The sequence below is a fragment of the Athene noctua genome, chromosome 8 (assembly GCF_965140245.1).
Source record: "Athene noctua chromosome 8, bAthNoc1.hap1.1, whole genome shotgun sequence".
In the NCBI taxonomy this organism is placed as follows: domain Eukaryota; kingdom Metazoa; phylum Chordata; class Aves; order Strigiformes; family Strigidae; genus Athene; species Athene noctua.
Window position 1 is genome coordinate 27,777,010 of NC_134044.1, and position 25,782 is coordinate 27,802,791.

Sequence of the window (25,782 nt, forward strand, 5' to 3'; positions counted from 1 at the left end):
CCTAAGTTAAACCAACCCCACTCTGCCCAGCCCCACCAAACCCCTCCAAGGGCTGGTGTTTCCATAACCTGCACTTTCTGAAAAAAAAAAAAAGAGAGGGGGAAAAAAAAAGTGATTTTATAAAATACATTCTTGGCGCGGGGATGAAATTTTAATGCAGCTCAGGCTTTTCTGAAAACACCCTGAATAAGTCATTAGCCAGCCCCGTCGCTAAGATGAATTTGCCCCCGAGGACAAAAGAATTAAAATGTAAAAATCTGGTGCGTGCGACATGCGTGTCTGCTGCTGGCTACGGCCGGGCAGCCTTAGGAAGGGGATGGCCGAGCTGTTTCAGCATTAAATCAAATAAATGAGGGATGGAGACAGACCTCTTAGTCTCCCAGTGTCCCTCCTCTGGTACGCACAGAGGAGACACGTCCAGCGCTCAGCCACTAACGGGGAGCCCAGCCCAAAGGCAGAGAGGTGAGTAATTACCATATATAATACATTTAATATGCTGCTTAGATTTTTAACATAGATTTTTTTTTATTTCTGACATTGGTGAGTCATTTAAATATTTAGCCCAGACAATAAAATATAAAAAAAAACACCTATGGCATGTGCCTGCTGATTCTAACAATAGTCACAATATTAGGGCCCAGTGAATGTTATTATGGACTTAAGAGATTCTTCTATGTCATACATAACATTATGAACTTACAAATAAATAACTCTACAAAAATCCTGTCTTCTCTCTATAATAATTTCATGTGATCAGCAAAAAAAAAAAAAAAAAAAAAAAAGGCTCTTTCTGGTGATGACAAGTTAGGAATTGCACATTTAGTTCGAGGAATACATTACTGGTGCATCACCACTAGGCAACAAAAAGACGTATCATATGAAACAATTTTTTCAATTTTTATTTTACATATTTATACATAAAACTTTCAAGGTAACTCTCTGAATCCAACCGAATGTTAATAGCACATCTAAAAATGAATGTCAGGTAGTCAACATTCACAAAATGTTGAAAACTGATTAAAATATACATATTACTGAAAGCTACAACTTCACTACGAGGCAGGCATGTATTTTTTTGACTTGTATAGCACCGTCAAGTACAGTTTCTTTATTTTAAAACTACAGTGAAGAATAAAAAAGTAGTCAATGGTAAAATATCGTTCAACTCAAAATCTCTAAACAAACAAAAATAAAGTTAAACTACCCTCTCTTCTCACCCGTGATTTATAATGTTATAAGTACTGTACATATTTTGTAATAATATTATTAAAATGCCTGATACTTAGTGGCACAAGTAAAAAAATTAAAATAAATTAAGAAGCAGAGGCCAATCACCGGACATAAAGCTTCAGACATGGTCAATGACTAACACTGGTTTTTCTTGTGCGCCACCGTGGACATCAGCGCTTGGACACACACAGAAGCAAAATGAAATCTCGCTCGAGCTCTGCTCCTGGGGCTCCGGGGTTCATTTTGCTGGCATCTTCTCTGCCATGTGCTTCTGCTGACTTTCGGCGTGTCTGGTGGCGGGGGGGGGAGGAGAGAAGCTGCGTTATTCGCTGCGCCGAGGGCAGGCGGGAACCCAAACCACGCGCGGGGCTGTGCGCCAAGCCAGCGTCCGTGCCGCTCTGGCAGCGAACCAAAAATAACAGTTTCCCAAGGAAAAAAAACAAAACCAAAACAACAAAGCACTGGGCAAGGAATGTGTGGTCTCTGCCCAGGTTCCTTCCCAGCAGGAGGTGACCGGGAGGTGGGCAAAGGGGAGAGGAAACCCTTCTCCGGAGAGGTTTGGGGTCAGCTGGGGTTTTTTCCTCCCTTCCTTCAGCACGTTCATCGTTCATCCCCCAGAGCCGGTGCTCTCCCCCCCCCCAATGCACCAAAGCCCCCACCATGCTGTCCAGCATCCAAATAATTTTCATTTACTAAACTGCCATTAATTGCATTTTAGGAAGGAAAGTGTTTCCAAAGCACAGCAGCAGAACAGATGCGAGGCGGCGCTGGCATCTGCCTACTGACGCGGCTCCAGCCCCCCCAGATCCCCCCCTTTCTCCACTTGCTCTTCATTAAGACTCAAAAGTGACAACCTGCCTGCTTGTCCCTTGGGCCACCATCCCCTGGGCAGCACGAGAATCGCTCCCCAAATCCCTCACGGCCACCCCAGCTGGCAGAAACTTTTTCCAGGCAGCGCACTGTCAAATCTCAACCAGCTGCTCTGCAGCCCCACAATGTTTTAAAATAGGAACAAACTGAGGCCACGTTTTTTTTGGCAAGCTTAATGCTTCAGTTCTGAAACCGTGGTCCTTGCGTGCTGGCAATAACCAGTATCATCTTTTTCAGCCTTTTTTCGCCAAAGTTTTCAAAACTTCTTACTGTTTCTGCAACGCATCGCTAGTTATCTCAATGGAAAATGCCTCTTGCTGCCTGGGAGATGGAGTGCTGATGGAAATCTGCCTATATTCTGCAAGGCTTCCTGTTTAATCAGATATTGAACGTTAATATTGAAAAGACGCAGAAATTCTCCTTTGGTCAAGTCCTTCTGACAGTGGAGGCCGATGGGCTGCAGCTCACCCCAGCCAAAGGGGTGGGGTGACATGGGGACACACTTGGATTTCCCTTGGGGTGCACTGAGGGTTTGCAGCGGCACTCCTGCCCAGGATCTGTTCAGGCTTTGGGAAGGGAAACACTAATTCAAGAGCATGCACCAACACCTGCGTTTGGCGAGCTCCTGAAACCTGCTGATGGTCTCCAGAACCCAAGTGCCTTGATTTCTTGTTATGGAGGAGAGAGCAGCATCCTGCTCAGCCCTTACCTTTGATGGCAAAAGCTTTAGTACTAAAATTCTGCTAAAACAAAGCCCCTACACTCTGCCAATGGCAAGCTGGAAGCTGCGAGGAGAGAGAAGTACCCCGAGGAGCCTCCTTCACCTGGTCAGATCCTCGATGTCCACCAGCATGGCGTCCTGCTCCGTGTGCAGCTCGTCCCGAATGAGCAGCAGCTGCACCAGCTCCTCGTTCAAGCCTGGCGCCGGGGAGAAAGGGGGTGAGTTTGTGGTGTCCCCGGGAACCCCAGTTTGGGACCTGCTGTGTCATCCTTCCCACCACATTACTCGTAACCAGGAGGGACCTCCCCGGAGGATGCACACGATGCCGGGGAGAGGCACAGAGATTTTTGTCCTTTTCTAGGATAAACCATAACCCCCTTCCATGTCACTGCAAGCAAACAGTTCCTCCCGTAAAATAGCTCAGTGCAGCAGCAAAAATAAAGGTGAATTTCTCAGCGCTTGTTCATGACATTGGATTCTTGCTCGGGGTTGTGTCAAAAAGCGAGGAAGAAGAAAATGAAGAGGATCATGTGAAAAATTAACCTGCTGGCATAGGCTCCACTGAAGGCTGTACTTGCCCATCACTCACTGCCAGAGCTGGTCTTTAGGCTGCTTAATTACAGCTACATTGGTTTAACACCTCTTCAGTTCGGGCAGCAAGCTCGGTGTTAATGACATTAACGCTCATGCGCCCATACTTGGGTGCTTTCTAACGTGAGGCTAATTAATAAGCGAGTGGAGAAGGAGCATCACAGCAGCCCCCAACCAACCGTTTTTTTGGACCTACAGGCACCAGAGAAGTCTACCCCAAAATGGTTGATTAATTAATTAATTGGAAGATGAAGATCCTTTGGGGAGAGGAAAAAAAACCCTGGCTCTTTTTGGAGAGAGCAAAGAGAGATGAGGCGGTGGGGCACTGTCCGTGCGGGCAAACGCAAGGACCTGAGACATGCTGAAGCACGGCAAGGGTGGATTTACCCTGGATGTTTGCTAAACTGGAGAGTTTCTCCACTCATGGATGGCTTTGATGATGGCGTAGCGTCACATGAAGACACAGCCATAAAGCCACCAATGGCAGGTGCTTCCAGGACAGGCAGACTTCCCAAGACTATTTTTACCCAACCAGGTTTTGAGTTACAAGTGGGGTGTTAGGTGCTGGTACAATGCTACAACCCTCCTCTTTTACAGAGCCAAGCAAGTGCTTTAGAAGAAACTGAAAAAAAGGAAAGAAAAAAGCCAAAGGAGCCAAATCTGGAGAGAACACCACCTCCAACTACCGTGGGGTGCCTCTTCCATCTACTTGTGTTATCACACATTTACCAACATTTCTTAATTAAATGTGATGTACCAAAGAATAATTAAACAAGTATCACTTACTTTCTATCTGTGAGTGGAGATCATTGACTATCACTTGTAGCTGCCCGATAGTCATGTCTCTTAGATCAGTGGGTTTTAAACTTCTCTTCATCAGGCATTCACTTATATGAGGCATATGTGGCAGCTGAAAAAAAAAATTGTCAATTTTTTACTGTTTTCTTCGAACTATTTGTATTTCTGAATGGAGGCAGTTTACATTGCTTGCATCCCCCTCTCACAAACATGCATCAACGGCTCCACTGAGACTACGAAATCGAGCTGAAACATCTACACAACATTTGACCCAAGTCTTCAAATTTATCAGATGATGTAAAGGGACACGAGGGCTACGGCGGTGTTGTACCAAGTTGGGATTGCTCTGAGATGGGATGGGATGGGATGGGATGGGATGGGATGGGCTGGCTACACCTCAGAGGATGAGCAGCATCATGCCAGCCTCAACAACCTTGACACTTCACCATCTCATTCCCTGCATCCATCCCGCTCCCGTAATGGCTCGGTAAGATGACACATGTTGACCCTTCAACTCTTGCCAGCCTGTTCCTATCTCCACTGCTCCTCTGTGTGTCTACAAGCACTGCTGGCCGGTGTGCATGTCTCAAGAAGCAAAAGCAAAGAGCAAAAGGGCTGGTGTCACCCCCCCAGGCCATCCCGCGGCCCCCACTTACAAGATCCGCTACCGGCGATTTCTTCCTGTTCTGCTTTTCCACCTCGACCTGCATTTTGGCCATGGGCTTCGCCATAGCCAAGGCCATTTTGGCTTCAGCTTGGAGTTTCTTTTGCCTGGTGAGGAAATCCATGTCATCAAGGGACTCTGACTCTTCCTCCGTCGTGTCTCTGTCGGAGTAGGATGAACTCTGCTTGCTCTAGGGAAGCAGACACACAGCTGTTACAGCCCCGTCCCCCCACCAGAGACATTTGCTGTTGGCTTAACATATTTTTGCATACTTACAAGCGGTATCATTTCTACAGAAACAGTGAAGAGCACAGAGTTTTTTTATTTTAACACACAAGATTATATTTAAAAATCAGAGTAATTTCCAGATAGACACACACACACACACACACACAACCCCCCCGAGCACTTTAAATGGAAAGAGGAGCCAACCAGATCTATAGGTGTTGAAGGGACAGACTGGTTAAGCTGGAAGAAACATCTGGGGCTGCAGTGTTATATTCACAAAGGAAAAGAAAGGAGAGGAAGGCTGCTGGGAGCTGATACCACTTCGTATCCTTTACTACCCTGATACTTATCAGAGCCGAAAAGAAAGGGAGGAAGGAAGGAAGGAAGAAGGAACACCTTCTCATGAAGGCATCTGCTCCACAGCAGCTCTGTGCGAGCCAGAGGCATTCCCTATCTGCCCCTCCACATCTCACGTTTCTTTTCTTGATGGCTGAAGATACTTCTCTGGGGTTTAGCATTGGTATTTGATAAGGATCAGCTGTTTATCAGCTTCCCTCAGGGATGCCCTACGATTTCCACACCCAGAGCCTCTATGGGATGGGTTCCCGGACCTACCATGGGCGACAACGGCGTGTCCAGGCTGGTTTCTGTCTTGCTGTCGTCGGCATCGCTGTCCTTGTCGCTGCCACTGTCGTTCACAAAGCAAATCTGCAGGTTCATCCCACTTTGTAATCTGTGGGGACGACGGCAGGAGGTGACGCCGCAGCCCCCTCTCCCCGCCGCGCCGACAGGGCACGCGGGGCGAGACGCTGCAGCGCCGTCGGCAGCGAGTCGCTCGTGTTTTGAAAGGATGCTGGTGCCCTGATGCTACAGTAGCCTCAGGAAAATATAACAATTCTTACTTTTTTTCCCAAGATGGTCATCCCCCACCCAAAAGCAGAGCCAGGACCACTGGCTCGCAGCAGCAGGGCACGGGCAAGCTCCTGCTGCCTTTTCTGAGCGACAGCTCAACGCTGGACTGGAAACTCAGCACCACGGTGACAGCAAAGCTTCTACCACCATCTATTGATGAACTTCAGAATTACCAAGATGCTGAAGAGCTTTTGTCACCACAGGTGGCTATATTATTATATTAAATAAAATACTATATATAAAGTGTGTGTAAAATATAGTAAATATATTAATAGAAAAATATTTTATATATCAATAACAAAAATATGATTATATGATAAAAAATAATGTGTTAACAATTGAAACTATTTATTCAGAAGGGCAATAAGCCTGTTTGTGGCCAAGAGGCACTACTGCCCAGCAAGAGATCATTACTGTGTTTTCTGGACCCCCTGCACCATCGCCCAGTGTGGACAGATTAAGAAAACACGTTTCACTGGTGTGGGCTGATGTCCCCAGAAGAGCGTGGCCCACCAATTTCCAGGTGGACCCCATGGCTCACTCTGCACAGATCAGCCTCGGCAAGCAACCAAGGGAACAGATTTTTTGGATGAGAAGGTGTCTGTGAAAGCCCCCACTGATGCTCTGCAGTCACCAGCTGAGCTCATGCACCCTGGGCTCTCCAGGACAATTCACCCAACGGACACCCGGCTCAGGCCTGTTCGCCTCCTACAAAACCTGCTCAGGCTTTGCACATCTTCCAAATTAATTAAAAATTCACCCTGCGAACTAGAGATTTCTGGGGTCAACTCCATCAGCCTTCTCGGTGCACCATACTCCATCACCACCTGCTGAAGATGGGGCAAACCCCCTGACACCTTCTGCTATGCTACTGCTCATTCTCCATGGGGGGCCTTATATCAGTACTTACAGACAGCAAACTTTTATTTTCCATTTATTTTAGTGGAATTTCTTAGTCACTATTACCACAAAATAGATCACATTAATAACTGAAATTATTTAAGATGAGGGTGGTGAATCACTGGCACAGGTTGTCCTGAGAGGTAGTGGATGCCCCATCCCTGAAAACATTCAAGGTCAAGTTGGACAGGGCTCTGAGCAACCTGACCTAGCTGAAGGTGTCCCTGCTCACTGCAGGAAGGTTGCACTAGACGCCCTTTAAAGGTCCCTTCCAATCCAAACCACTCCATGATTTTATTCTATAATTCTGCACGAACTTCCAAGCCATAGTGGACAGACACGGGTACCCAGGTCGGGGAGCAAGGGTGCACCCTTGCCTTTAAATTATATCACGCAAAAAGGGCAGAACAAGAGCAAAACATGGGTGCGTGACTCACGTGCCTTTCAAGAGCACGACCCCAACGCCTGAAACCCGGCGTTTTATCCTCTTTTCTTTCATACACAAGCACGAGAGCAACGGTCCTGCAAAGGTTCCTGTAGGTCCTGTAACAGGCAGCGTGCAACACTAATGCTTTGCCTGGACTATAAATATTAACGAAACGCCCAAGTGCTCAGGTACAGCTGGTAATTTCTGGTGACACAGCTGCCAAACCCTGCCGCACAGCGTTAATTAGACCCGTGCTGTAATTACGAGATAGCGGCTCCTGGTTTAGCTGTAACTACACACAGCAAAACTGTTTTCCCTTTCAAATGACTCGCAGTTCAATTTAATTTCACAATTGTACCTCTCCGGTGTAATAACAGTATTCCTCCTGGCTTTACGTCTCTCTAGGATTTTTTTTTTCTCTCCCACACCATGGCAACAGGTAGATCTTCACTCCCAGTGTGGGAGGTGTTCAATGCTTCCCAAGTGCCATGGGTTACTCCCTGGCAGCTGAATATAAACAAGCCTTTCTGGAGTATAGTTGAGGTGGAAACGTTAAAAATCAGAGTAAGTGAGTTATCCACGCTACCCAGTGTGCCAGTCCCAGGGATGGAGCCGTGTCTAGCAAGCAGAGCCTGCATGGAGCATGTGGACGTGGTGGGGTGGGCAGGGAGCCACGTTAAAGCTCATTTTTTCTATTCTTTGCTGCTTTCCATGTGTGAGATTAATTGCCCTCCAGTGCCCTGCTGCCACCAGGGCTGGCTACCAGCATCAGATCTGTTTCTAATGGGCTGCCACATCCTGAGCCACCAAAGGAAGATGTGCTTTCCCAAAGTCATGGTTTATCACCAACCGTCACCACACTGCCTGACCCAGGACTGGTGGGACCATGGGACCATCCTTAAACCCTGCCCTGCTTCCAACACATGTATCTGGCATTAAACCAGGTATTCAGACATTAAAATCCTCAGTATTTGGCAACTCAACATAAAGAATTCCTTTGGAAAAAAACCAAACTTAATCCACTGTTTTCCACTTTTTTGTGCATTCACGATACTTCCGCCACTGTTTTGATCTGCCCAAGTTCAAAGGCAATGCTCAGTTCAGGGCAGAGATCCTAAATTAAAACTTGATGGAAACCTAACTCAGGAAACTTCAGCTCATTTGCTTTATCCCCTGAGCACCCAAATATCTCTTCTACACAGTTTTAAACTAATATTTTAGCACATTCTTTACAATTATTTACGTAATGTACAATTACTGCATTTGGAGCAGAAGACATTGTTCTAAAACAAGGAAAAATCAACAATAGTGTTGCAAGCAAAAACCGAGGGATCCTCCAAAGGGCAGGTCTCAGGACATCCTGCTGGAAGCATCTCACACTCTTCCAAGGAGGTTTTGGGCTGTGAGGCCAGCTGGCTTACCGGGAGGAGAGGCTCGGCTTGCCGCTCTTGCTGCAGCTGGTGTAAAGTCCAGGGCCATCGTCGAAGAAACTGCCCAGAGCCAACTTCTGCCTGATGGACTCCCGCTCATTCTTCTGGGCCTGGAAGGGCGATAAGAAAGGACAAAGCTGCTGGTCACCTCAGTGGGCAGGAAGGAGAGTTGTCCCACCAGCCCCACCACCACGCTCATGATGCCCAGCAGCCCCCAAGTTGTCTCCCATGTTTGGGCGGACCACACAGCCCATCCCAACAGAGAAGCCCACCTGCACGTCTCTCTCCGCATATTGATCAATATTTATCTATATATCCCATAATACGTAACATATATACTGATATCTGTACCTATATCCATATACAGACACTGAGGCCATGCTTGCACCATGAGCATCTTCCACTTCCCTAAGCAGCCTCCAAAACCACACAATCCATCTTCTGCCAACATGCTTAGATTTATTTTTAACTATTTCCATCAAATTATCCAGTTTTAAAAACATATTTTTTTTTTTCTTGAGTAAGAGCAAACTACAAAATGATTTGAAACTAATGATCATGGATATGCCTGTGTAAACCATGTGCAATCAATGAAAATCACAGATCTAGATTCAAAATTAGTACCCGTACTATCCCCGTGTCTGTCACTAATGGATTATGTGCCAACGCTGACAACAAATTCATACAAGGCGACAAGTTATTGATAGAAGGAACATTTTTGAAGCCCTCAAACATTTCATTTTAAAATAACACGTAATGACCAATCAAGAATACACAACGAAAGAAAACATAGCAGGCAAGCACGGGCTGCTTTCACAGCGTTAATTAATATAACTGTGCTTCCCATATTTCACCTAAGTAAAAATAAAGCACCTTTTTTGATACAGGGAAGTAAGATACAACAAAATGCAACTTATTAACGTAAAATAGCTAATACTTTCATTCCAACTCCAGTGCTGACTACATACATTATCACACTGCCCATTATGTTGTCAATCCCTTACCAAAATGCATTTATAACCCAACTCCTTTTATTTAAAATATTTCAAATTTTAAAAATAACCCCCACGGCATCAAGCAGTATCAAATTTTTGGGTTCAGCTCCCAGTTTCCAAAGTTCTACCCAGACTGCCCAGCTATGTTTTTTTCTCCTTTGTTTTTTCAGGTTTCAATAATTGATGCCTCGATCTTAGAAGAAGAAATAGCCAGCCCTGTCGGTGAAGGGAGTAGAGTGAAAAAAAAACCCTAAGTAAAAAAGAGTGAGAAATATTTTTTTAGTGGACTGAAAGCAGAGAGAGGGCTGCCCATGCTGGTTCCTCCTGCTGCCCATCTCATGACGCATGTGGGTGTCTCCCCTGTGTCAGATGCATCCCTCAGCGCATCAATATTTCATGAAGTCATGGATACTCAGCCTCCCTGTTTTTCCGACTCAGATGATCCTCTCCCACATCCTCCCATCTCCTTCTGATTTTCCTTGTGTTCCAACAGAAATCAGGAGCCCAAAGCACATCTCCACCTCCTCCTGCCCAGCTGGGACGGCACATCCCAGCCTCCACGCCAGCTGGGACCGCTCCCTCCCCCAGCAGCACCTACTCTGTGTGTGCTGAAAACTACTCTTCTTTGCATTAAAATACACATAAATACAGACACACTTTCACATATTTACCCCTTTCAGATGGGGCTGTCTCTCCAGATCTTTTTTAAAAATTTTTTTCTCCATTTCCCACCGAGACGCAACTGCTCCCACTTTGACATCTGTACGTTTAATCAACGTGCAATTTGTTTTCTCCAGCAGGTCATTACTGAGGATACTAATAACATTGCTCCCAGGACTGAGCTCAGAATATCCCATTTTATAAACCAGACACAGGCTAATGACCATAAAGAAACCAGGAGTCCTATTTGTTATTATAAAATAGGGAACAGTTACTAAGAAATAGAATATACCTAAGGGAACTGGACTTTAGGCTTTAGATGAATTACCCAACAGCTGGAGTATACATCCTGAGTTGGGCATCGAAAACTAAAAATTGAGACGGAAAACTGCAAGTGGGTTTTTTTGACTATCAAATATACTTATTTATTATATAAAAAATAGCGGATCAAAACCTCAAAATGCAAAGGTACTAGAGCAAGAAAAACATAACCCCATGTTATTTAAATGTGTATTTTGACACCGAATCAAAAAAGGTCTGTATTTGTAGAAGAGGGGTCTGGCGTAGAGCTGACGTCTGGTTCAGACAATTATTTTAAACAAAAGGCTGCTTTTTATTTTTAAGGCAAAACAGTTTTGGGCGGATGTTTTCCATTCTTACCGTTGACCTTCCAATTCGAAAGGTCAGTAGCTACCTTTGTTTAAGTACACGAATAAAAACACAACGTCACATTATGGCCGTGACTGCCTACATGTACAACACTTTACACAACCCTTCCAGTAAAGGCAAACTGCCAGGAGAGGTTCAGCCTTTCCCCACGGCGGGCTCAGCACGGCCTCCCAGCCCCACCGCCTGCTGCAATTATTGCTGTTTATAAATCTACTGCAATCCCCTCTCCGGCATTTGCAGATTACACACAACCATTTGCGCTCTCCACCACCCGCCTCCGACACGTGCCAGCACCGAGTCCATCCCCCAAAACCCCCACATTTTTGATTGAGAGCCTGAATTTATCCAATATATGCCTTCTGCCCATCCCTGGGGGCACACGGGGGAACTGCTGATGCCAGGGGCTGTCCCTGACTGACACGATGCAGGATGGAGAGCGGATCCCCACGGCCGCGGGCACAAGATTTCTGCAGTTTTCTGGGAAACTGAGCAAAGTCCACACTGTGTTATTTATGTCATTGAAGCAGCAGTAGCTGGACTGCTCTTTTCATACACTCCACACCATTCAGCATGCAGGCACCTGTACTAGCAGCCTTTACTCATCACAGACATCACCCGAAACAGCACGTAAAATTGCGCGTGGAAGATTTCTTTGGCGTTGAGGTGGAGCAGTGCTTTGCCAGGCTCTTCATCGTGCTCCAAGACCCCCCCACCTTGGGTCCTACTAATGACCAGTGACAGCACTGCTGCAGTTGCCCCATTGGTGCCAAACCCCGATTGAACACCGGGTGTGCTTTGCTAAGGCGCTGCGTGTCTGGAGAGGGAAAAGTCTAATTACCCAGACAATTACAGAATAAGGGGTGCCAGGGTCATCCACCGGCACCAAACAGGGTGACAGCCCGGGCCTGGCCCCGGCCAGGAGCTCTGGGACACGGCCAGGCCACCCAGGCTATTTTTGCCAGGGTCTGTCATTACCAGCTATGGACAATTACTATATTTAAAGACCCACAGACAGCACCTCATTTTATCTCTGTGAAGCACAAAGACTATTCTTGGATTTACAAACAGAAATTGTAACTGCAGAACATTTTGTTTTTATCTCCTTTTTGTTTGCAGGGGATTTGCCAGCAAACACAAAACCAAGTCAAACTTGTGAATCTCAAGCCACATGGCAAATTGCCTTAAAACTCGGGGGTCTCGAGGTACGGGGACACATTTGGAAACATCGACATTTTCTTTATCATAAAGTGATATGGAAACACAGGGGGAGGAAGGTTTGCTGCCCTGTGCCGGCACGTTAAACACCGCTGAGCACTTCCCCGCTCCAGCACCCGAAACCCAGCACCCTGGGAGGGTGTTGGGCAGCGTTTCGGCGGGTCCCCCTCCTGCCAAGAGAGCGACTGTTGGCAGACAAAGGCTCCTTTTTGTCCCTTACCTTTTTATAACTCCCCTCCCCGGCCGGCGGGGCTGCTTTCCTGATGACATCACCCATGCCATCACCCTCCCGACTCATCTCCTTCGCTCCCGGGTCCTCACGTGGCCGGTGAAACGCTCCCGCCGGGGCATCTCAGTCCTTCCTCCGCTCTTCCATCGGCACCATGGGATCGAGCGCTCACCCCCGGGGCCAAGCCCTGTGCCAGCCCACCGTCCCACGGCCGGGATGCTTCCCCGGCCCCCCTCGCCTCCCAGCCGCTCCGGGTACCTTGCTTTTCCCTAATAAAGTCAACGGCAGCGCCGGAGCCTCGGCCAGCTGATGAGAGAGAGGCGAGGGCTGTGCGGGCCAGGGAAGCCGCGTCCTCCTCCAGCCACTGCCAGCACCGGATAAAAATAGCCCCGAGCCCTCGCCGGCTACACAAGGGCAGGAAAAAACCCGGTGTCTGATGTCAAAATCCAAGCCAGGCAGCGTAGTCACGGCAGGAGGAAGGGGCTTTCTCCCGGGGTTTTCAGTGTGGAAGTTATCCTAATGAAATCCCAGCGGTCGGAGAAGCTGAATCCCATGGCCGGGGCACTGAACCCGGGGAGAGCCAGAGCCGTCCTCAGCCCTCGCACGGGATGGGCAATGACAACCACAAAATGAAGTCTTGTTTTCACTCTTTACACAAAAAACCACCAGGAAGGACCCCAGGGAGTTATTTCTTGGCTAAACCAGCTTTTTCAGGTGCAGAAAAAAAGTTTCTAGGAATTAACCAACAGAGTTCAAAAAGGCATCCAGCCTTAACCTTCCATCCATCCCGGGGTCTTGCAGGGCCCGGGGACCCACACACCGCCTGGTCCCTGCTCGGGGTGGTTGAGCTCCCAGGGGGGCTCTGTAGCCCCCAAACCTTCACTGCTTACAGCTCCAGCAGATCCAGGCTTCATAACGCAGGCGCTGTCCCCCAACCCCACACAAATCCTGCTCAGCCCTTGCCGAGATCCCATCAGCATCGCACCCATCGCGGGGCACAACGCTCGCTCTGGATCAGCTGTGGGTGGGCAGCGAGAGGCTGGGACGGCACCTTGAGGCAGGCATTGCTACAGGGAATCCTCAGAAAGATGGGATTTATGCCACAGTTCCTCAGCGATCCTCAAATCGGGGCACACCTGCCACAGATTTCTGCATAGGCTGCATGCTAGATGAATTATTTTAATAGCCCTACAAAGTTTACGTGTTTAAATGATGTATCCAAGTCACGCTGACATCATTTCACCCAAAATGCATAGTCTAGCTCGATTACCAGCTCTAACAACATACCAATTATGCATCACGACATTAGTCTACTCTAAAGTTTCAGAAACAAACCAGGAATAATAAACAGGATTGTTTAATTCCATTCGTGTCCCAGGACACTTCTTCCTAACTGTAATTCCCAAACGAAACAAAGTCGTTCTCTGGATACTTCATTATCTTTAGCTCCCCTCCACTGCTGACTCATTGTGTCCTTTCCTGCTGTCGCTCAGTTAACTTCCTCTCCCAGCCGTGGGGATGGATCCTGACACAATTCAATCTGAAACAAATTATAATCCCATAGCCCGAGAGGAAGGATGTGGTGGCCAGGAGCACTGGGCTGAGGGCTGAGCCTGCACTTTGCCACGTGCTTCTCTCCCAGTTTGGCCCATCGGAGGGGGATGGCCCCAACATCCTCCCTGGCTGAGACAGGGAGCCCCAGCCCGGTCCTGCTGTGCCCGTGGTACCCAACTCGTGGAGGGGGGGATGCTGCGTGAGGGATACTGGCTATGTGCAAGCCACCCCTCTGCAAACTGGCAGCAAGTCACTCCTAAGGGTAGGAAGCAACACAGCTTACTGGAAATTTTTTTAGCGCTTTTCATTCACATTTTATAAAAAATGTTTTATCCCCCATCCCAGCTTTCAGGCCAGCTCACCTCTGCCCTGCCCTCTGAGCTGGGATGCTCCAGGACTGGCCTCCCCAGAGCTGGTCTCAGCCTCCAGTGAAAACCCCACTTCAAGGCAGTAGGAAAAAAAACAGAAGAGGCACAGCTGGGAGCCTCTGCACACCTCTAACCATTGCTGGAGGCAAATCTGGGTGGCCAGGACTAGACCCAACCCTGCACTCCTGGCAGGCACATCTCCCCACTACAGAGAAAAGGCCCAATTAAACTCTGGATATCAAAACCACACGACAAATGAGTGTTGGGGTTGTCTCAGCGCAGGGACCAAACCCTTTGGTATTCAGCCCCTTCCTCACCTGATGCAAAAGGCCTCCGCGGGCAGACGGGCAGCACCGGAGTGCCTGACAAACCCCCAGGACTGTCCCTCCCGCAACCGGCCTCTGCTTCAAACACACACACACACCATTTATTGTACGTAGAGGGTTTAAACAAAAAAAACCCAAAAAGTCAATGGTGGGGGCTATGCTGTCGGGTACACTCCACATTGGCATTGCTAGACAAGGACTCCTCACACGTCAGAAGGAAACTGGCCTCCATGGCTACAGCTGCCACGGCTCCTCCAGCAGCCCACGGCAACGCTGGCACTGGGGAGAGGTAGCCACGGCCACCTCAGCCTGCTTTTGTTTTTATAGCATGAAAACAGGGCTCAGACCGGGTGTATATGGAGCAGGTCTGCTGAGGTGGCCCTACGGCAGGAGCACACGGCCACAGGCTCAGCACTTCAGGGAGCACACAGGCTGGGGATGGCCCTGAAGTCATCCTTAAGCCAGGCAGAGAAATAGGACACATCAAGTTTTATGTGCTTTAAACATGCACCGATTGCTTACGGACAAGCAAGCACCCAAATTTAACTCTACTGTGCACACATAACGCTTGCTTGAGTCAATGGAAACCCCCTCAACGCTGCTGGGGCATATTCCATTGAGGGAGGAAAACACCGCCCTGTTTTCTGTGGGGCTCCCACACATCGCCGGTTACCGAGTTAGTAGATAACACCCCAAAATTCCCAGTGAAGTTCAACAAAAGCACCTTCCCTGCCAAACCAGTGTTTGCGGCCACGCAGTGCTCAGACCAGGGCATCCAGGTGATCTCAAGTTGCCAGAACTATTTCAGAAAACGTTTATTTTATTGTAAAGGTTGGAATAAATCTGTTCCAAAGAGTCCTTTCAGAGCACAGCACCCTTCCAGCAGCACAGAGCAGGCAGTACAAGGCCCTTACAAGAAATCCCTGCAAATTTAGGGATGAGATGGACCATGCCCTCCTTCCGAGGATGCTTCCCCGAGCTTCAGCACACCAAATGCTTTACACCCACTTCACAGAGTTTGGTTTTTGTTTTTTTTTAAATCTCAAACAAGAAGGCCTTCAGCCTCAGCTCTCTATAACACAGGCTTTATTTTATTTCATCCGAAGTGGTTTGGGATGCAGGGTCAGTGCACTGGGCCACACAAGCAGAGGTTCCTCCGCTGTACCACGACGTGGCATCCCTTCAGCGCAGCAGCCACGGGCGAGAGGCCGGGCCAACAGCTCTCCAGAGCTCCATGGTGGGTTTTGTGGCATTTAAGGGTTTCTCCAAGGCCCGTCTCTTGGGCTTATATTCTGCCATGAGAATTTGTATTCACTTCAATGAAAAAGATGATGACAGTCTGGTATTTCGACATGCCACAAAAGCCTACAAAACCATAAAGAAAACCTTGACCCGCCTAAGAAATTATTTCAAAGTAAAATCTCATTTTTCACATCAGATTTTTTTTTTCTTTTTATTTTTCTTTGCACATGTAAAGCCCAGTACCATCTCCAGAGCGACCCACCCGCCAGCAGATAGCTCAGACCGTGACTGATGCCAGCGCACGGAGCCAAACCCCGTTCCCACGGGCAACTGCCTGTTTGGAGGCTCCCGCCTTAGGCAGGGGCACGGGGTGAGGGGGGGGCTTCTTCACTGTTAAAGACGCATTAAAAAATCAGCCCAAAGAGATGATGTACACCTAGACATGTTACCCACTCGCATCGTGGTGGCAAAGAAACACCAAGGAAGCTGGCAACAGCCTGGAGAGTCCTGTTCTGCTCAACGCTAAGGTGGACCTGTCGGGCAGCGCTGAAAATATGCATTTACAAAGCAAATTCAAACACTGGCTAAGGCTGCAGGCCAGTAAAGCACTGCTAATGCACACATTAGAATAAAACCTTTATTTCTGCGTTAAGGCCGGGATTTGCACGCTGGCCTTCCATTCTGTGCGAGCTCAGGACCTCACAAAACGTCACCCCAATGTGCACGAGCTGACATTTTTTCTTGTCAAACCGCAGGAGAAATACAGAGCCCTGAGCAAAGTGTTTGGCGTCGGAAGAGAAAGCAGTATAAAATAGGAACATAGAAATAACGAGGAGAAAAACACACAGCACGGAGAGCGGCAGGCGGTGCATGACTCCAGGAACGGTGTCAGATGCTGGGACCTCCTGACCACGGAGGACTTGGCCTAAATTCAAAGCGGTGAACCTGACTTAGCCACATCCCAAACCCCAGGAGGCTCGAGAGCCACCTGCACTTCAGCGAGCAGCAGCGACAACTCATTTATGGCACGAAACCAGCCTTTCGAGGCAAACCACGGCGTAAACAGAAATACCCTCCTCTCCCTCAGCACCCTTCCTGCTGCAGAGCTTATGTCCCAGCCACGATGTGGTCTTCTGCTGAATTTCTCCAGAACAAACACGCTTTCAAGTTTTCCCCATGCGTTGGCTTGTCCCTCTATTTGGTTTATTTTTAAGTTCATTTAGCGGCTTCGAAAAAAGGGGTGTGAGGAGGGAGAAGGGCAGAGTTAGACACTGTCACCCTCCTGCCCCCGGGGCGCTCGGGGCAGCCACCAAAATCCTATCATTGCTGGCCTCAGTCTGATCCAAAACCCGGCCACAAAAGGATTAAAACTTGGCCTTTAGATTAATGGGTTTGGGAGGGGGCTGGGGTTGTTCCTAATCTCTGCAGCATCACAGGGAGGTTTTGAATCGGATTTCATTTGAAAACCCATTTCTCTGGACTTTTTTTTTTTTTTTTTCCCCCCCCATACGATTTGCAGGCTTTCTGGCTGTTTTCACTCTAATATTGATGGGTTTGGAGGAGAGGAACCAATTCATAAACAAGCAAGTAGATTAAAGCTGATAAAAGGCGCAGCCGGCGCAGCAAGGCCGGCGCATTAACATGCAGGGCTGGTGGCCAGGCCTGCGTCGTAGCAGCTCGGCATCCATCGCTAGCCATCGCTCGCCCACAGCCACGGACCAGCTTCCACCCGGGAAACAATGCGCAACCTTTAACCCTTGCGTTCCTACGAGGACGCTGGGAAAACATCCGCCGTGGGGAAACAATGGCACCATTTATTAAGGCGGTAGAGAGCAACAGGCTCGGAGCTGCAGAAAAATCAGCTCCCTTAAAACAGAGGCTGGAAAAAAAAAAAAAAAAAAAACAAAACCAAAACCACAACAGGAATTTTTTTTTTTTAAATTTTTTGCAAGATGCAAATTCGTCTCCCGAAGCATTGGATAGACTGAAAACATGCAGCAAAAAAAAAAAAAATAAAAAAAAAAAATCTTTCCAACTCTTCTCTCTCTCTCTGTATAGACTTTGGCATCTTTTCCCTTCACGATAAATTTCGCAGTATGAGATATTTTGTCTTACAACACGGACTGAAGTTTGAATTAAACGTGTGGGGGGGGGGGGAAATGATGAGCCGCTGTCCTGGGCAAAGCCCCATCTCCTGAGGGTCCAGCTCGGCCGCTGCGAACGCCTGTTGGGTATTTTACAATTTTACTGGGATTTCACTGGCCACCGCACATACGCAGCCGCATTTCTCAGCACCACCGCGGAGGACGGACAAACGTTTGTGCATTTAATAACCCGCCTCCACCATGGAGCCCCCGAACACGCCATTTCCCGTGCAGGTGCACCCAGTGGCACCCACCCTCTCTTTAGAGGGAAATAACCCCCCAATATCAGCCCACCCTACGCTCTCCTTCGCCCCACTGAAAGAAGCCGGATGATGCTCAGCAAACGGTTGTCAGCGCTGCCAGGGACACCCCCCCCCCCATCCCCATCCCCAGGGATGCTCCGAGGGGGAAGCGCTGCCTCCCCCAACCCACCACCGGGTCTTGCGCGGATTATTTAGCAGAACAACAAGGGACCACGACGAGATCGCATCTGAAAATAAGGACGCTGCGGGCCAGCTCTCACGCTTCGCTAAATCTGGGGGATTTGCGCAGAGCAACGGGCCGTTTATTCTCGTCTAAAATTGGCACCTCCCGAAGGTGCAAACCCGCCCCTCGCTCACTTACACGGAGCAGTTTCATCCAGGCGGGTGGGCAGCGGGGGGGTGCAGGCAGCGGGGGGGTGCAGGCAGCGGGGGGGTGCAGGCAGCTGCCCGACAAACCCGCCCCCCGCCGCTCCTCCGGGCGAACGCAGCCCCGGCGAGCATCACATGGCGAGCACAAAAGCCCCGCGGGCAAACGCTTTTCCCCCCCCCCGCCCCGGCTGCCGTGGGACCCCCGGGATGCCCTGGGGGCAGGAGCCCACGGTTTTAACGCGAACGGGAGGAGCCGGGCTGCCCCCCCCCCCCCCCTACACCTTGGGGATCGGTGAGAGGGGGGCGACTCGGAGCGGGGAGCGGTGGTGGGGTGCGGGGGGGCGGTTCGGATGTTGGGGGGGGGCAGGCCGAGGTCGCCCCCTTACCTGGTAGGAGCAGTTTTCCTGGTGTACCATCTCCGTGCATCATCCGCCGCTGCCCCGCGGGGTCTCCGGCCCCGACGCGGGGGTGGGTGGGGGGGGAGGATGAGGAGGAGGATGGGAAGAAGAAGAAGGAGGAGGAGGAAGAGGAGGAGGAGGAGGATGGGAGCCCGGGCCAGCCGCCCGCCGGTAAGATGGATGCTGCCGCGCTGCTCCGCCTGCGCGGCGGAGCACGGACGGGAGGCGGGGGGGGGGAGCCGGTCCCGCCCCCACCAGCACAAAGAGCGGGGGGGCTCCCCCGGGGCTGGCTCCTCCGCGGGGAATGGGGGCAAAAAATAAAATACAGCCCCCCCCCGCCTCCAAACTACAGCTGGGAACGCCCCCCTCCCAGCGCCGGTGGGGTGATGGATCGCGGCTCCCCAAAACACTCCGAGACACCGAGCCGAGAGCGAAGAGATAACCTTCTTTTAGAAGAGATAACGTTCTTTTACCCCCTGCCGCAGAAATATAGCGCAATCTCTTCTGGAAAAAGGCTCTGCCCTACATTTCCAGCTAATTATATCCTGCAGGGAGGGTGAAGGTGGAGCCCAACGCCACAGCACCCGCCTGGGCTGGGCTCCCACCCCACAGGCGACCTGGTTTTGGGCCCAGGGATGGGGGCAACACCTGCGCTTGCCCCAGCATCCTTCTCCCACAGCAACAGCCCCTCCTCTAAGGAAATTTCCCCGAAGAAAAGCCCCGTGAAGCTCAAGCAAATACCAGCTTTCCTGGAGGAGGACGGCTGAGCTGGCACTCGCAGCCTGGGGACAATGAAGCCCCCATGTCCCAGGGCTGGGAAGCCCCTCTGCAGCATCTCCCCCCCACCCCCCCCCTCCCCGTCATTACACCCCCCCAGGAATTTGCTGCCCTTTGCAGAACGCTCCACTGTGACCCCAAAACAGCACTGTGAGAGTATCAAACTTTCTTCCCCGTTCACAAGCTCAGGCTGGAGGCCTGACACATGGAGGGAACCGAACCCTAATTTTGATTTCTAATTTAAAAGTCCTTAATAGAAGAGACGGGAAGGAATGGTGGGACAAGCGGAGAGTTTCTAATTCTCTGTGTTTCCAACCTGCTGAGCGCTGGGTTCTCAGCTCAGGTTAGCTCAGTTTGACTTCACCACTCATTTTTTTCGGGGGGTAACATATACCCTGATAGCCTCATTTGCAAGAGTTTGGGGCCAGGCTGGCCCTGGCCACAGCGGGGATGAGGGCACAGCAAGTCTCACATTTGAGCCCTATTTGTGGCTGGACGTGGCCTGTCTGAGGGGCATCAAAACGCCCAGAGAGCGACAGCGGTGCCATGGGCTGGGCTCACACCATGCACTGGGCACTCCTACCTGGACAGGTACAAGCTCTTTGGCTTGCAGGTAACAGAAACTCCATGCCTCACCTTCCTGCATGAGGCAAATAGGGCTTTATTCTGCTCCTAGGCAAGCTATGCTGGGCTGCACCCAGAGCAGGGTGGGCACAGGGCCAGGGGGGGATTCTCCCCTCTGCTCCGCTCTGGGAGACCCCCCTGCAGGGCTGGGTCCAGCTCTGGGGCACCAACAGCAGAAGGACACGGACCTGCTGGAGCGGGGCCAGAGGAGGGCACGGAGATGCTGGGGGGGCTGGAGCCCCCCTGTGAGGACAGGCTGGGAGAGTTGGGGGGTTCAGCTGGGGAAGAGAAGGCTCCGGGGAGACCTTAGAGCGGCCCCCCAGGGCTGAAAGGGGCTGCGGGAAAGGGGGGAGGGACTCGTCATCAGGGGGAGGGATAGGACAAGGGGGAACAGTTTTAAACTGACAGAGGGAGATTTAGATGAGATCTAAGGCAGAAATTCTCCCCTGTGAGGGGGGTGAGGCCCTGGCACAGGCTGCCCAGAGCAGCTGTGGCTGCCCCCTCCCTGGAAGGGTTCAAGGCCAGGTTGGACGGGGCTTTGGGCAACCTGGGCTGGTGGTGGCCCTGACCGGGGCAGGGGGTGGCACTGGATGGGCTTTAAGGTCCGTTCCAACCCAAACCATTCTAGGATTCTATTCTGTGATTCTAGTCGCAGCCAGCTGTGGCTAAGTTCAGAAATGCACACGACTCTGAAGCCCACTTGCTCACAGGGTGATTTGATTCCCTGCACCAGATGTGCCTCTAGAAAAAAAAAAAGGCCTTTGTGGGATCATCGCTCTGCCCCAGCTTTCCCAGCTTCTCGCCGGCACAAACAGGCCGGAGCAGCTGTGGGCGGATGGAGAGTCCCTCGAGCCCCCGTGCAGCTGGGCAGCACGGATGGAGAGAAACCCCCCCCGCCTCAGCTCTAACCCTCCTCCCCCATGCCCTCTCCCCTACAGCAGTAGAGCTTTAAAACAAAAATAAAAAAAGAGCATTTGTTTAAGAAGAAAAAAAAAAAAACAAAACAAAAATTCTGCACTCATGCCTGTTTTTTACTGGCTCTACAAAGGATCCCATTCAACTCGGCAGCTATTTCCAAACATCAAAATAAACAATCCCCACGTTTCGATATACCGCAGAAACCTTGAGGTTGCTTTGGAAAAGTATCTGTGACAAGCTAAAAGCAGCTCCACGAATTACATAATCTCTAATGCCATTTATTATGTGCATCACAAGGAAAACTCCTGAAATTACCCCCCCCCCCCAGCTTCCCACGTGCGGGTCTATCTATACCGGCGGTGACTCAGAGCCCCTCCGTGCGCAGCAGATCCCCGGCGGGATCCTGCACCCAGGTCTGGTGTGGGACGGGGCAAAACACCCCCCCCCAACCTATTTAACAGCTTATTCCTGTTGCTAAATGACCCGAGAGTTCGACTTAGCATGTCACCCGCTGCAGAAAAGCCACCTGATTGCAGCAAGGTTCTTCCCTCCAGGGTAGGGAGCCCCGGCGGAGCCTGTGATGCTGGAGGAAAGGGTCCAGGCATCGTCCTCAACCTCTGGACTTGCTCCTCTGCTCTGTATCTATTTGCTGCCCATTCCGAAATGAGGCGGGCAGGCAGGTAATCATTAAAGCAATGAGTGATTAAATCGAGTGAAAGGCTTCTGGCAGGCATCCAGGTGGGTCAATGGGAACTGATGCTCCTGGATGGAGGCAGTGAACAAGTGCTGCTGCTCTCTGAGGAGGGAAACCCCCCCCAGGACCCCCAAACGCCCCTCTCAGCTGGGAAGAGAAACCTGAGGGGTACCTGCACAGCTCCTTTTGCCTTTCTTTATCGAGGCACCCTCTAATTTAGGGTGTCTTATACCACTTACGAGTTGCCCTAGACACGTTTTCCCAAAGCCTTCCCTGAACCCAGCTCTGAATTAAGAAACGTGTGGTTCAGAAAGCTCTGGAGAACATCTCCGGGGGGTCTGACACCAAGCTGGGGGCCACTAGCGTGAAACTCTTCCCTTCAAAACCCTCGTTCAGGTCTCCTCCAAGGGTCTGGGAAGACGCTGCTCAGGGTCAGGCTCCGTTTTGGCTGAGGTGCCCCCCAGCCCAGCCCTGCGCTGCCGTTACGGTGGGTCACCGGGTGACCAGTCCTGACACCCTGGGTGCCTGCAGGGCTACAGGGGTGAGGACACAAGAAATTCAAGCCCACGGCACAGGCAGCAGCATTCCTCTGCTTACTCCTCACAGACACACCACTGGGGCAGCTACTCTGCAGAAAAAGATGCAGTTTTTCCAGCCACGCTCAAATTCATGTGTGAAACAACAGGATTTTATTAATTATCCATCTACAGAACAAGAAAACACCTGGTATCCTCAATTCTAGGGTAAAATATATAATTTCTGATTCTGTGAACATCTTTTTTTTTTTTTTTTTTTTTTTTTAAACTTACAGAAAGCCCCCTGGCCAGGTCCCACAGCACATCCCAAGCCCTGAGTTGGGAAACACAGGCAGCGCAGTCCCCCCAGTCAGGCTGGCCCTGTCTGCCCCCATCGAAGCCTTGGGCTTTCCCTGGCTGCTGTGTCTGGGCCCCAGGACCAAGAAAATCATTAACAGGGGAGAGGGGGTACTACAAGTAGGTTATCAAGTCTCCCATCATCATTTCTACTCAGGGAAAACACTCCTTAAAAAAAAAAAAATAAAGCTGTGCAGTCAAGGCAAACCCTCCCGTTCATGCTGCCTGGGAGCAGAGGGCAGCTGAGCCGGGCACGTTCTCACCGCCGTGGGAGGGAAGGGAAGGAGGCCAGATGTATTACTCACATGAAAGCCACAGACAGCCCTTTTCCTTACGTGTTTGTCATTTCTCACTGTCCCACACATTTATTTTTACACACACGTGTCCCGCACTGTGTGCCTGAATCCCACCAGCGGCAAGGACTTACGGAGCCCTTCAGCCCAAAAGCGATGCAAGGGGAAAGCAAAGGGTAGGAGCAGTGTTCGCCCAACAAGGTGGGCTAGCGATGGGTTTCCTTATCTCCAATGAAAACACCAGGAACGTTTCCCTGCCCACAGTCATTTCTCAAGGGGCCTTATCAGGTTGAGCGCTGGGAAGTTTATTTTTCAGGCGGATATTGGCCAACCCATTTGGTTGACACAAAAAGCAGGTCTAAATACACGGGCTTTTTCTTCAGATCTCAAAATAAATATGTAGCTGGATGATGTAGCAGGTAAAAATGAGGGAGGAGTACAACACTGCATCACTAGGAGAGGGAGAGGCAGGGAGTCTGCCCCGAGCGAGCCTCACCGGCCGCTCCAGGATGCTCCTGCTGACCTTCAGCCCATGGGCTTGCCCAAGCAATCTTGCACAGAACCAGGAATTATATATGGCATCATGGAATTTCAACTTTATTTGCCAACGATTTACTGAGAGTGAGGGATTTAACTCCTCTTTAAGCCAAGCTAAAGCTTTTCCAGGGTTTAAATCTAGCAAGAAAAAAAAAAATTATTATTTTTTAATCAGTTAATACTAGACATCTGCTTGGAAAGGGGAGTATTTGTTTGGGTTACATTCATATATAATGCTTTAGACTATTTTTTATTTAAGGAAGATGATGCTGAGGAGTTTTCTATCATTTTGGATGTATTACACTTCTCTACGAGGGAATAAACCTCTGACGGTTTAAGAATCCAAACAGCGCCCTTCCCTCTTCCACGCTCCTCTTACTTCCACAGAGGTTTCTGGAGTCCTTTACAAGCAGCAGCACAGGGGTGGCAACCGATACATTTTTAGGACAAAACTTTTTTCAGTTTTAAACTGACAGAGGGGAGATTTAGATGAGATCTAAGGCAGAAATTCCTCCCTGTGAGGGGGGTGAGGCCCTGGCACAGGCTGCCCAGAGCAGCTGTGGCTGCCCCCTCCCTGGAAGGGTTCAAGGCCAGGTTGGACGGGGCTTTGGGCAACCTGGGCTGGTGGAAGGTGGCCCTGACCGGGGCAGGGGGTGGCACTGGGTGGGCTTTGAGGTCCCTCCCAACCCAAACTGTTCTAGGATTCTGTGAATTTATGAGCTGGATCACACATGCTTAATAGAGAATTTACAAGCAGTCTGGTGATGAGCAGGTATAATGGCCACCAAGTATTTACTGCTAACGAATGGCGAACCATTTAATCTACCAGCTCCTAAGGAGCACGGGGAGACAGCAACCGAAAAGCTACAGCTGTCTCCATGCAATTTTGTTTATATTCTTAAGTCGGCCTTTTGGAAATGCAATATTCATGGTATTCAAAAGGCTATGGAGAACAGGAACTTTTCAGCAGGACAAAGCACACCTCGAAGTTTTTGTTTTAGCATCAATAAATTAAAACGTTACAATCCACCTCGCTCTGCAGCGTTTCCTGTCCCATTTGTCAGAGGATTTGGAGCAAATCCCATCTGCTACAAACAATTTTCAGCACTTTCAGCCTGGACACGCCGACGGTGCCGGGCAGACCTGACGTCCCGTGGAAGCAGAGAGGTTGGGTTAGCGGCCATAAACCACACGTCACTCACAGCCTGCTCTCTTTACATCCCCTCAAACGACCCAAAACCAGACCTCACCCATTGCTTCTCCCCCCAGCCGATGTGTAAACCAGCCCCAGGGACAACTGACCCCCAGCAGCATCCCCAGCTGGCCCATGGACCACGATGTGTCCCCACCAGCGCTGCCCGGCGCAGCTGCGCCCGACCTCATCCTCCTGCCCTCGCCAGGAGCAGCCTGGCACTGGCACCCGGAGCACCCACGCCTGGCACGGCCATGCTGATGGCTGAAATACAGGGGGGACCCACCGACAGCCCACCCCCCCCCCCCAAATTCAGCTCAAAAGTCCATTTTCTGCTGAGCTGTGCCTGGGTGAGGGGATGCTGGCACCCGCGGGAGGCACCCAGCAGCTCCCCAAACCATCCGAGATCTTCTCGAAAAGATTCCCCAAAGCTGCAGCCGTATAAATATTGATACAGAATAACTGGAAATCGTTAAAGCTCCTTCTTCTGATGCATAAGCTCTGAGTAACATCTTCGTCAGATCTCTTTGATAACAAATTGGGTAGAAGTTTTTACTGGAGCTAATAAACCCAGTTACGCATTTTCAAATTCCCCTTGCTGCGTGGCACGCTCAGCCTTGCTGCGTGCAGCTTGCAGGCAGGCTTTCCTCTCCCTTTTTTCTTTCAAATGGA

The 25,782-nt window shown here is 50.1% G+C and overlaps 1 protein-coding gene across 9 annotated transcripts in view; it reads right to left on the reverse strand.

The window, feature by feature from the left end:
- Window positions 1-878: 878 nt before the first annotated feature.
- Window positions 879-25,782, reverse strand: part of SCHIP1 (schwannomin interacting protein 1) — a 181,502-nt gene continuing 156,598 nt past the window's right edge. For 4 of the 9 annotated variants that reach the window (XM_074912692.1, XM_074912693.1, XM_074912698.1 and 1 more), the window contains 6 exons: window positions 8,763-8,881; window positions 5,718-5,835; window positions 4,867-5,064; window positions 4,199-4,322; window positions 2,925-3,018; window positions 879-1,520 (listed from right to left, as the gene is read on the reverse strand). In XM_074912692.1, the coding sequence (XP_074768793.1) occupies window positions 1,469-1,520; window positions 2,925-3,018; window positions 4,199-4,322; window positions 4,867-5,064; window positions 5,718-5,835; window positions 8,763-8,881 (705 nt within the window). In that variant the 3' untranslated portion in view covers window positions 879-1,468. Of the gene's footprint in view, window positions 1,521-2,924; window positions 3,019-4,198; window positions 4,323-4,866; window positions 5,065-5,717; window positions 5,836-8,762; window positions 8,882-12,530; window positions 12,756-19,191; window positions 19,433-25,782 lie in introns of those variants that run through there. The other 5 variants (XM_074912696.1, XM_074912695.1, XM_074912694.1 and 2 more) reach the window with 5 other exon arrangements.